The sequence below is a fragment of the Acipenser ruthenus genome, chromosome 7 (assembly GCF_902713425.1).
Source record: "Acipenser ruthenus chromosome 7, fAciRut3.2 maternal haplotype, whole genome shotgun sequence".
Taxonomy (NCBI): Eukaryota; Metazoa; Chordata; class Actinopteri; order Acipenseriformes; family Acipenseridae; genus Acipenser; species Acipenser ruthenus.
The window spans coordinates 1,106,863-1,119,181 of record NC_081195.1 but is presented as its reverse complement, the minus strand read 5'-3'; the positions used below and the strand labels follow the sequence as shown (position 1 = coordinate 1,119,181).

The window sequence follows — 12,319 nt, the reverse complement described above, 5'->3', positions numbered from 1 at the left end:
AAGCAAAGAAAGCATTGCATTACCATTTAAAGCCATTTCAATGGTGTGGGTGCTTCATACATTCACTTTTATGCCAACCCTAGAATGCACACAGATCTGGACCATAAACTTATAAACCTATAATATAAAAAATATGATTCTAGGGTGATTGTTTACACATTTATTTCATAGTTTAAGTTTGTGCACTATAAATAATAATAATAATAATAATAATAATAATAATAATAATAATAATCTTATCTGGGTTAGTTATTCTAGACTGGTATTTTCTATTCCCTAGACACGTGTCTCGTTCCTTCCTGAAAGCTTCCTGCCACTCTATAAAGATGCAGATGGAAGACAGCATGGAATGGAAGCCTGGATCTGCTTCCCATAATACCTGACTTACACGAGTCAGTCTGCGGAGAGTCGTAGCGCTGAGCAGAGATGCTTCGGGAGTATCGTTCTTGAGTCATCTCCTTCTCCATCTCTTCTTTTAATATCAATTTCCCTAATCCGGACTGCATCTGAAACATTTTTAAGGTAAGATTTGACAACCCATACTAGAAAGAAATGAGTATGTTATTTATGTGGTCGGGAGTAGTATCCCATGACAGGATTAGGGGGTGGACATTGTGGGCCACTTGAAAACCTCTAAACAACAAGAGTCTGGGCATCACTATAGATGACTGAACAAACTACAAGGCAGTCCATGTTCAAGAGGTACAGATATAGTCAGCAAGCACATTGTATTCTGACTCCTCTAAATGCTCAACAAAAGAACACAAGCTTGGGAAGGAGAAAAGACCATTCTGCCCAGCAAGGCTCGTCCCCTATTGGGGGGGAACTCATTTAAAAGCACAGAATCTAGTCTCTTTTTATGTTCCCAGTGTTTTAGATCCTACTATTTCACCTGGTAGGCTATTCCATTGGACTGAATCTGTACTACATACTACAAAGTACATTATAATATAATGAACGGTGCCCGATGGACCAGGCGCACATGGTGCCACATGCTGCACACTGCATACGTGTCATAGCTGCCCTAAACGGTCAAACATGGTATTCAAAAGCAACGAGTGGGTCATAAAATCAGCGCTCAGCGATGACAGTGATCAGCTCCAGTTCTGGAAGTGAAAGAGCAATACCTTGCTGAGATGTTCTTCTTGAATCTGCCTGCGCTTCTGCATTTCTTCCTCCTCCTCCTCTCTCGAGCGCCGCCGCGTGTCATGTCCTGGAGGGGGTTCGTTTCGCAATCAGAAACACGTCAGTGAAGTGAACACTCTCACAACAGAATCATTTGGGATGGAACAGGAATTGTAGTTTATTTTGGTTGCTGGTAGTTGTGTCATCCAAACAATGCTCTTGTTCATTGTGGTTAAACTCTTCCTTGAAAAAATATAACCCCCTAGACCCCCTTATCTGTCTCTCGCTGCACAGAACCATTTCCTTTAGCCATGGCCCATGTTGAGTTTTTTTAACATGTGTTTGGAATGTTAAAGACACAACATAATGAAGAGACCAATGCCTTACTGTCATTTTAATGGGCAACAGTGCACAAACACAGTATCAGCACCTGAGGGGCAATACAGGGAGCGACATTCATTGAAAATGAAAAATACTGGATTTGGAAAGAGCCCTGTTTGAAAGTCATTCACAATTGCTCTCCAAACCACAAAAAAACATGGAACTGATTAGTACCAATACAACTACTACTTCACACATGAATATCAGGAAGAGAATACTGGAAGAAGTCATGCGATCACAGCTAGTTTTACCAATATGAAAAAGTACAATAGCATTCTATAGTAAAACTATACTGTAGCACAATTAGGGCAACTATACAACATGCTACTGGTTCTGTGTTTCAGTGGGGTGTATGTTAATAAAATGATTGAGGAAGCAATGCATGTTGTTCCATGCTCCGCTGGTTCTGTGTTTCAGTGGGGTGTATGTTAATAAAATGATTGAGGAAGCAATGCATGTTGTTCCATGCTCCGCTGCTTCTGTGTTTCAGTGGGGTGTATGTTCTGCCCCACAGTAGAACAGCATGAAGTAGGTAGTTCATCTCTCTCTGGGTTAACGGTGGTATCATACCTATGGCAGCGAGTGAGGGTGGGCAAGGCCAGTGGTCTGTCTCAATCTTTGCTGTGTCCTCAGGGGAGGGAGCCGAGGCTGCTGGGAACTTGGCAGACTTGATGATATCCTCTGCAGACTTGATCTGGACAGCTGCATCTAGATTGGCAGTGGGGGAACTTGTCTATCAGTTCAGGCTTATATACGGTATATAGAAGTGAAGTTGACCCCCCAGTAAAAATATGCTTATGATTGTTTAAAATAACCTGCAATGTATTTGCTGTTGTTTTACTAATTGAAAGCATTAGAGATTTTTTTTACTGAATGTTTTTTTCTTTGTAGTTTTGTTTTAAAGCACATTTGGTGACGTTGTTGCAATCCCAATCAATATGCTGATCTCTCTTCATAGAACCACTGTGTGACGGTCAAGATACTGTCACCCCTGTTGCAGGTTCCTATTTAAAAGAGAGACAATGACCCCCTAATGTACTTACTGTGTTAATCTTTTTGGATAATATAACTCTAACCCCAACCCTAACCCTTTTGTGATACAAGTGTGTACTTACATATATTGTGCAAAAAGATTTACTCATTAAGTACATTGGAACTATGAACAATAACATTGTAATTATGTGTAAGTACGCATGTATTTACTAAGTTACTATGTAAATACACAGTAATTAGAGACACTATGGGGTAGATGTACTAAGATGGGCCAGTCGCAGTGCAAACATACCGCAGTCTGCATTTTCGTTAAAACAATTCGCAAAGTGCACATTTTGTCGTATGTACTAAGAAAAAATATGTTAATGAAGAGAGCCGCAATATACTAATTTAAATATTATTTGCGTCATCTTAGCGAGATCTCTAGCGAGAGTTGTGCGACATTTTTTCACATAAAATAGCGGCAGTTGAGTTGTGGTTTGCTGCAGCAACGTCTATACATGCAAGGGTGCAAGAATCAAAATAGCATTGTTTTTGTTCAATGTAAACGTCATCTATACAATGCATTCTGTTCCGTATTCATTTTACCTATTTTAATACTGTTATATATATATATATATATATATATATATATATATATATATATATATATATATATATATAAATGAAAGGCAGTTTAATCCCATCAGATTCTATAATAGGGCCCCAACCTTCACCCCCGACATAAGGAGATGTCGGGTTTAACAACAATACAATAAAATCGCAGACACATACATTTACAGTTCTTGATGTATTTTATTTATTTATTTATTTATTTAAATTTAGTCGTTGCCAATTATTTTTTTTATTATTTTCTCCCAATTTGGAATGGCCAATTATTTCATTACGCTCAGCTCACCGCTACCACCCCTGCGCTGACTCGGGAGGGTGAAGATGAACACACACTGTCCTCCGAAGTGCGTGCCGTCAAGCCGACCGCTTTTTTTCACAGGGCAGACTCACCATGCAGCCACCCAAGAGCTACAGCGTCGGAGGACAACGCAGCTCTCGGGCAGCTTACAGGCAAGCCTGCAGGCGCCCGGCCAGACTACAGGGGTCGCTGGTGAGCGGTGAGCCGAGGACACCCTGACCAACCTAACCCACCCTCCCTCTGCAGGAACTCCCAGAATTACATCTTCATTTAAGGCTAAAGCGCAAATAAGATCTGCGGCTGCAAAGCCTTTGTTAAAATGATGCTAACAGCGTTGCGTTTGTTTAGTACATTTCAAGCTACACTTCCAACTGGTTTGCATGTGGTTTGCAATCATTGCGACAGATGCAACACTTTAGTACATCTACCCTTAATGTAAAGTGTTACCTAGAACTTTTTATATTATTATTCTTGCTACAAAAATGCCCTAGCAAGTCCCAGCCACACAGACAGGCAAACCAACTTGCAATCACCCGAGGGTCTCTTTCTTGGCCCAGTTATTGCAGATGTAATGGATTCTGCTTGAGTGCAGCCTGACTGCAGGGATATGGTCATGCGAATGCTGTTAATAGAAACAGCAGCCTTGCAAGATATGACTGCATAAGAAGTTCTGGTAAATAGGGAGGGGAAGTCAAATGCGCAAGCAAAGAAAGCTGTATATATTATTTTCAGTTCTGTTAAGACAGTCAGAATACAATGACTCATTTTCAGATTCCAGTTAAAGGTTTAAACAGCATGACTTCAAACAGTACTTACATGTCAACACTTGTGGTGAAATGGTACACAATCAAATGTTAATGGGAGGGAGGACACAATATTAAACAAAACTAAACTAAACTAAAAGAATGGGACGAAAACAAATCATATACTGCACAAAACAAAGCGCAAATGAATGGGTTATGCATTTGTAAGCTTTCAAATGAGATTAAAATCACTGTATTCAGTACCATTAAGGGCTCAGAGAGACAAACATACAGTATGTTAATGTTCGTTTTCATTCATTTGAACCAGAGTATGTTTTTGAGACAATGGTAATATGGCAGGACAGAGGCTGGGTGTGAACCGGCGACCCCGTGCACCGCAGGCAAGCATCTTAACCACAATGCATAAGAGTAAAACTATAAAGAGGGGAATGTCCCCACAGTAGAAAATCAGCCACATGGGCTTTAGAGAACCTCCAAAAAGAAGAGCAGCTTTACAGCTGAAATGTTTTCTTCTGAGAGATAAGGAGCTTCCTGTTTCAAATAGGCACCCTCACGCTGTCAGTTCCCTGTCTTAACTGTTTTAATTACTATGTGTAGCCTAGTTATCTGTACACATCCCTGAAAAATGTAGACACTCGCCTTTTAAATCCCAGTAGCAGCTTTATCTGTGTGTTGTTTCTGATTTTTAAACTGGCACAGTAAGAACTTGCTCTGATTTCTGACAGGAGATTTATCACTGGAAATGAGTATCAGTTGTGTTGCTGGAGAATGATCCATTTTTATTACCGGTAAGATATACTGCCCAGTAATTTTTTCAACACAGCCATTGTTTTAATATTCTGAATTCTAAAACCACAGCACCCAAAACAAATAGTGAATAAATAATAAATAAAGTAAATCGTATTTGTCAATAACATCAAATTAAATAAAAAAGCCTGCTACTTAACAACATCATTCAACGCCTACACCAGAACAAATAAAGTGATTCTGTATGAAGTTGTTATAAATAGTTATCACCAACACATTTGGTAGCTAGAAAAGGAAAGGTTAATAGACTGTACCATGTTGCTTGTAGATGGGTGGTTTTCTGTAGATGTTGATGCCTTGGTCTGTGAAATGACAAACAGAATATCTTGTCAGAAGATCAAGCTAATTGAACAGAGCGGATTTCATTCTTACTTCAGACACAAAAAGACAGTCAAATGTATCATGAAGAAATAAAAATAGAGCATTCATCTGAGCTGATAAGAGTGAGCTCTACAGAAGAAAAAACAGGAAAAAGAAAACAGACAAAAGCACGAATAATGAATAAATTAAATAAACAGGGACCGCACTTCACCGCATATTTTACTAAATATTCCACACGTTCTTTGTTGAACAAAGCTTTCCTAAACCCACGTACAGTCTACTATCGGATACATCCTGACTCTGACCCTGCCATACTGCACCTTCATCAAGAACAACCTGACAGTCATTAGAGAGGATTAGAGCGATGAAGGTTTGGAAGGCTTGCAGCATTCCTCGGTGTTAAACAGACGTGTGTCTGTCCAGTTTGAATATGAATCTCTGCCATTCATTTTTCAAAAAGCTGTACCGGCTTGTGAGTTGCATATAGCTAATAAAAAGACATATATGACTCAAGGTTTTTTTCCACATGAGTGCGTAGCTGAGATGCCGTTGCAGTTCTAATGTTTAGCACTTGTCCGTGGAAAGCAGTGTGGTTTACAGTGTCTATATTCCCCCAGAGGCTGGATGCATTCTTTTTTTTAACGTAGTCTAGACATATATTTAAATGTGGCTTTTGAGATGCAGATCTGAAACTGTGGCACTAAAAAAAGCACCAAAAAGCTCAGCGATACAACACATCTACACTGATGCCAAAAGAGTGTTGATTTAAATGGTTGCATTTCCTAAAAACTTTAAGGTTTAGAGGACTGAGACAAAAATGTAATTAAACCCACTGGTTTTAACTTTTAATGATGCTGGATTTAACACAGTAAGCCAAGTGTTTTATCATGAATCAATTAGTTTCTAATCTTATTATTATTTTTTTTTAATTCAGTCGTTGCCAATTAGTTTTTATTATTTTCTCCCCAATTTGAAATGCCCAATTATTTTATCATGCTCAGCTCACCGCTACCACCCCTGCGCTGACTCGGGAGGGGCGAAGATGAACACACGCTGTCCTCCGAAGCGTGTGCCGTCAGCCGCCCGCTTCTTTACACACTGCGAACTCACCGTGCAGCCACCTCAGAGCTACACGTCGGAGGACAACGCAGCTCTGGGCAGCTTACAGCAAAGCCCGCAGGTGCCCGGCCAGACTACAGGGGTCGCTGCTGCGCGGTGAGCCGAGGACACTGTGGCCGACCTTCACCCCGGGCGACGCTCGGCCAATTAAGCGCCGCCCCCTGGAAGCTCCCGTCCATGGTAGGCTGTGGAATAGCCTGGACTTGAACTCGTGACATCCAGGCTATAGAGCGCATCCTGCACTCTAGCGAGTGCTTTTACTGGATGCGCCACTCGGGAGCCCCCTCGTTTCTAATCTTATTGAGGAAAATAAGAACAATGCTAGAGTCCTTTTCTCTACAATTGATAGATCTTCTTCACCTGAAAATGGCATTATGGCCTCATCTATTAAATGTGAAGAATTTCGCATCTATTTTGATGGAAAAATACTTAGTATTAAGGATCAAATTTCACAAACGGATTCTGAGCTCTGTGTGCTATCTAAAACAATTGAATCAGAAATAAATTCCTTCTCTTTGATTAATTTACAAGATTTAAACAAAATAGTTATGCAAATGAAATCTTTTACCTTGGATGATGCTGAGAAATTACTACATGCTTTTATTTTTTCTAGATTAGATTACTGTAACGCTTTATTTTCTGGACTTACATACCATGCTCTATCACGGCTGCAGCTTGCGCAAAATGCAGCTGTTAGAATGCTAACGAGAACAAAACAAAGGGCTCACATTACTCCTGTGCTGGCATCATTGCATTAGCTTCCTGTGTGTTATAGGATTGATTTTAAAGTTTTATTACTAGCATTTAAAACATTGAATGGATTAGCTCCAGACTGCTTGAATGACATGCTAATTCCACACTAGCTGGAACGCATTCTTAGATCCGGAACGCATTCTTAGATCTGCTGATGCTGGCCTCCTGTGTATTCTGAGGGTGAATCGTAAAAGGATGGGAGAGGCTGCTTTCTGTTTTAATGCTCCTCTGGAACTCTATACCGGCTTTTATTAGAGATTCACCCTCAGTTGTTATTTTTAAATCTCGATTAAAAACATATTTTTATAATATTGCTTTTTCTTAATATCAACATGTTTTAGTTTGAGTGTTGTTGTTACTTCTGCTTTTAATAATTGTACTTTTGTTTCTGTGTTTTATTCTGCTTGTAAAGCGCTTTGAGCTGTATTGAGTTGTGCTATATAAATATAGATTTTATTATTATTATTATTATTATTATTATTATTATTATTATTATTATTATTATTATTATTATTATTATTATTATTATTCACAATAATAACATATATACATTATTATAACTCTTTTTTGCGTCTTAAATATACATTTTTAATGGCAGTTACTGAAATGAATAACCTATAATTTCATGAACGTAAGTATAAAATAATACTAACATAGGTAAGATTCCACAGGTAGCCTGCCCGTTAATTTCAACTGCTCCTCTTTCTTCACAGTTGTATGTATGTGTGTGTGTGCGTGTGTGCGTGCGTGCGTGTTTGTGTGTGTGTGTGTGTGTCTGTGTGTATGTGTGTGTGTATGTAAGATATGTACGTCTTCTATGTTGTTTCAACATATCACATGAACCCGGGGGGGGGGGGTTGGGTTTTGGCTTGGGAGCTCGTTGGTCAGAAGGCTTTTAGTGCTGGGTGTGAGATTTTGATTAGCACAGCGGCAAAAAAGACAGTGATTGTGTATGGAGACAAAGACAGAGAGAGACAAGGAGACCTAGCGACACATGGAGACCGAGGCTGACTCGCGCCGGATCCTACCTGGGAGATGGAAATGTTTAAGGTTCGGTGCGTAAGTCGGAGTGAGAGGGCGGCTGTCAGGCCGTAAGGGGAGAGGGGAATTCCGACCGCTGGACAGCTCATTGCCTCCAATGAGAAGAACGGGACAAAATGAGAAAAGATACAGCAGAAAAAAAACTCAAACCAAAAGAGAAATCAACAAACAAAAAAACACAAACCAAAAGAGAAATCAACAAACAAAAGAGAAATCAACAAACAAAAAACTCAAACCAAAAGAGAAATCAACAAAATCAAAAGAGAAATCAACAAACAAAAAAACACAAACCAAAAGAGAAATCAAACAAAAAAACACAAACCAAAAGAGAAATCAAACAAAAAAAACACAAACCAAAAGAGAAATCAACAAACAAAAAAAAACACAAATCAAAAGAGAAATCAACAAACAAAAAACTCAAACCAAAAGAGAAATCAACAAACAAACACAAACCAAAAGAGAAATCAACAAACAAAAAAACTCAAACCAAAAGAGAAATCAACAAACACAAATCAAAAGAGAAATCAACAAACAAACACAAATCAAAAGAGAAATCAACAAACAAAAAAACACAAACAAAAAGAGAAATCAACAAACAAAAAACTCAAACCAAAAGAGAAATCAACAAACAAACACAAATCAAAAGAGAAATCAACAAACAAAAAACTCAAACCAAAAGAGAAATCAACAAACAAACACAAATCAAAAGAGAAATCAACAAACAAAAAAACACAAACCAAAAGAGAAATCAACAAACAAAAAAACTCAAACCAAAAGAGAAATCAACAAACACAAATCAAAAGAGAAATCAACAAACAAACACAAATCAAAAGAGAAATCAACAAACAAAAAAACACAAACAAAAAGAGAAATCAACAAACAAAAAACTCAAACCAAAAGAGAAATCAACAAACAAACACAAATCAAAAGAGAAATCAACAAACAAAAAACTCAAACCAAAAGAGAAATCAACAAACAAACACAAATCAAAAGAGAAATCAACAAACAAACACAAACCAAAAGAGAAATCAAACAAAAAAAAAGTCGAAACAAAAAGACCCCAACTTTGCTGACACGGCATGACAGGTTTGAAAACTGTTATTGCCATTCACTGTGCATAAAAGTGTGACTCTGTTTGAGAAACTTCAGACTTCCTGAAGCGCACATAGGGATTGTGAAGCAGCATGTGATTCGTGCAGATAAATGGTTAAAAGCATCTAATTGTACAACAACGCATGCTTGTTACAAGTAACTGGTTTATAGTATCATTGCTGCATAAGAAACTAATGGGTACATGCAACTTGACTTCATGAAAATGAGTTTACCTCACAAATGCACAATATTCATTTGTTGACTTTTTGTTTAATAACACTGCACTTTGTAAACGTTAAATGTAAAGCGACAAACCAACATTAATCTATCCACTCATGTAGTCAACAAATGATCTTAAACTCAAACATAAACCCATCATTAATAATACATGACAATGCATTCTTGAAGAGACCGAATAATATCCTTACATTCTGTTTCAACTGAGTCAAAGGTAAGTGAAGATAATACTAATTATGGACCTTACACAATTCACTAGAGCATTCTCTCTAAAATCAATCATAAGAATAGAAAGTCCACCTTCTATTGAATATCTGTATTTAGAAAACTGAAGAACTGAAAAGAAGTGTGTTAACCTGCCGGGGTATCAGACTCAAAATCATTTAGTTCAAGTTGCAGGGACCCACAATCACTCCATGCACGCTGTCCCGAGAAAGACTGGGAACGCCTTTGCAACAGCAAGCAGCAGACAGACAGACAGACACGTGCAAACCAAGGCCGGGCCATAACATACCTATGAAGAAAGAAGCTGTAAGGAAGGGGAGGAGAAACTGGTGAATGTTACAGGGAAAAAGAAAAAGCAACAGAAATGCATGCTGCAAAAAGGAGAATGATAAGGGAAATAAGACATTTAAAATTAGTGGTCTGGTGCATTTTTCTACATAAAACTTGCACAGTTACTCTTGCTCAATGATGTTTGTTAGGTCTTAAATGTACATTTGTAATGTATATGTAACGCTGAGAACTGTGACCTGTTTGAGGCGTTAGTAGTAACGGTAGCTCCAAAAGTTTTAAGACTTGACCGCATTCTCAGTTATTATGTTGCTCAAGTACTGAGATTAATTAATGTTTCCTTATACAGTAGCCATCTCTAACTGGCTGGAATTCAAACTTGCTGTTTTGATTTCATAATATCAGAGATATTTGTTTGCTCCTCCTGCTCTATAGAACCACACAGAATGAGCAACATAAAAGGGTAAAGGTCAGGGTAAGGTTAAGGACAGGGGCAGGGTATTGACATTGAAGTACATGTAACTACATAATTATTCCACCCGTAATTACCATTTGTAGTTAAAGAAACAACTTGCTGTCTTACTAGCAGCAGTGCTAACAGTGTACCTAAGACCCGTGTTCCTCACTATCTGGACACTGAGAGATCAAGACAATTGTCTGGGAACAGAATGCACTGTTGGGATCAACCTTATTCTGGTGTGTCGGAGCTTGGAAGCTGATTAAAGAGATGGTGCTGGCAGCTTGAGAGGCCTTGCTCCTTACCTTTATTATGGGGGATGAAGTGGTGTCGGAATGGGGAGGTGGGGCGGGAGTCATTGTGGCTGGAGCTGAAACTGCTAGTGTGCAGGTAGGGCAGACGCTGCACTGCAGGAGAAGAGAGCAGCTCTGCAGCAGCAAGGGGTAATGGGGTCAGGGGGAGGACGGAAGCAAGGAAAACAGACATGAGAAAGAAACCAGGAAGAGAGAGAGAGAGAGAGAGAGAGAGAGAGAGAGAGAGAGAGAAGAGAGCGAGAGAGAGATAAAGAGAAGACAGAGTGAGAGAGAGAAAGTGTGAGAGAAAGAGAGAGAAAGAGAGAGAGTGAGAGAGCGAGAAAGAACACTCCAAAGGAAATAAAGCACAAACTGTTCAGCAACTGAAAAACAAGTAGGAAGAAACAAGGATAAAGCGCAAGGTAACTGGTAATACAGAAAGGGTTAAAGAAGGGAGCGAAACACAAAGTAAAATAACCAATAAGGAGGGCTTCCCAGCCTTGTTTTAGAATGGAGTGCGGTCAGGGTCTGCATTTCAGCTTTAGCCATTGTCTGGGTGTGAGCTTTTCATGGTGTTCATTTCAGCCAGCTGACACTGTGTTTCTATTTTATATAACAGCAAGCGGATTCTATCTCAGCAACCCAACAATATCTGTTTTTGTTTTTATCTCATTCAGGTCTAGTTATCTAAAGTCAAAACTTTTTTTCAGGCTTTGGATGAAATCCCAAATACATTACCTTATTTTACTGTTTTAACCAGCTTCTCAAAATACTCACGGTAATTTACATGGCTAGAATTGAGTCATGCCTAGCAGTAAATATGCTAAGAAAAACACAGCATGAAACAGCAGACCACCGCTTCAAAATACAAGCTAAACGTTATCTCTTTTAAAAACAGCACCAATAGGATTGCAACTTTCAAAATGGTATTTATATGAAACGCTGCCAAAAAGTTTTTTTTCTGTCTTTATTTCAAGGCCTTTGAAGAAATAATATCTACCAGGAGGGACATGTAGCACACTAAAAAACTTTAACACAGGCACAAGACTGTAAAACAATTACAAACGACCAGTCATGGAATTGTATTTGGTGTGAATGACCGAAGCCCACACACTGTATTCCAATACGGAGGCCTGCATGCACTCACCAGGTCTGTGAAAGTGCTGGGGGGAGCGGGGCAAAGTGGGTGTGTAGTTGTGACGGCTGTAGATCGGAGAGCTGATTGATCCTTGACTCGTGGATCTGTGGATCATGCGCTCCCGCATGTCATGGTAACCCTGAGATTCCCAGAAAGGAAGAATATATATATATATATAAGTGAGTGTAGTTACCACGGCATCAAAAGCTATACGCAGCAGTGTGGAGTAGTGGTTAGGGCTTTGGACTCTTGACCGGAGGGTCGTGGGTTCAATCCCAGGTGGGGGACACTGCTGCTGTACCCTTGAGCAAGGTACTTTACCTAGATTGCTCCAGTAAAAACCCAACTGTATAACTGGGTAATTGTATGTAAAAA

General features: G+C 39.1%; 1 protein-coding gene across 33 annotated transcripts in view; it reads right to left on the bottom strand.

Moving 5' to 3' along the window:
- The window catches only part of LOC117415467 (actin-binding LIM protein 1-like), a 99,387-nt gene that overhangs the window by 5,729 nt on the left and 81,339 nt on the right, over positions 1–12,319 (bottom strand). For 13 of the 33 annotated variants that reach the window (XM_059026031.1, XM_059026027.1, XM_059026034.1 and 10 more), the window contains 8 exons: positions 11,954–12,083; positions 10,819–10,941; positions 10,058–10,072; positions 8,202–8,306; positions 5,235–5,282; positions 2,077–2,214; positions 1,128–1,213; positions 380–506 (listed from right to left, as the gene is read on the bottom strand). In XM_059026031.1, the coding sequence (XP_058882014.1) occupies positions 380–506; positions 1,128–1,213; positions 2,077–2,214; positions 5,235–5,282; positions 8,202–8,306; positions 10,058–10,072; positions 10,819–10,941; positions 11,954–12,083 (772 nt within the window). The remainder of the gene's footprint in view (positions 1–379; positions 507–1,127; positions 1,214–2,076; positions 2,215–5,234; positions 5,283–8,201; positions 8,307–10,057; positions 10,073–10,818; positions 10,942–11,953; positions 12,084–12,319) is intronic. The other 20 variants (XM_059026030.1, XM_059026037.1, XM_034025885.3 and 17 more) reach the window with 16 other exon arrangements.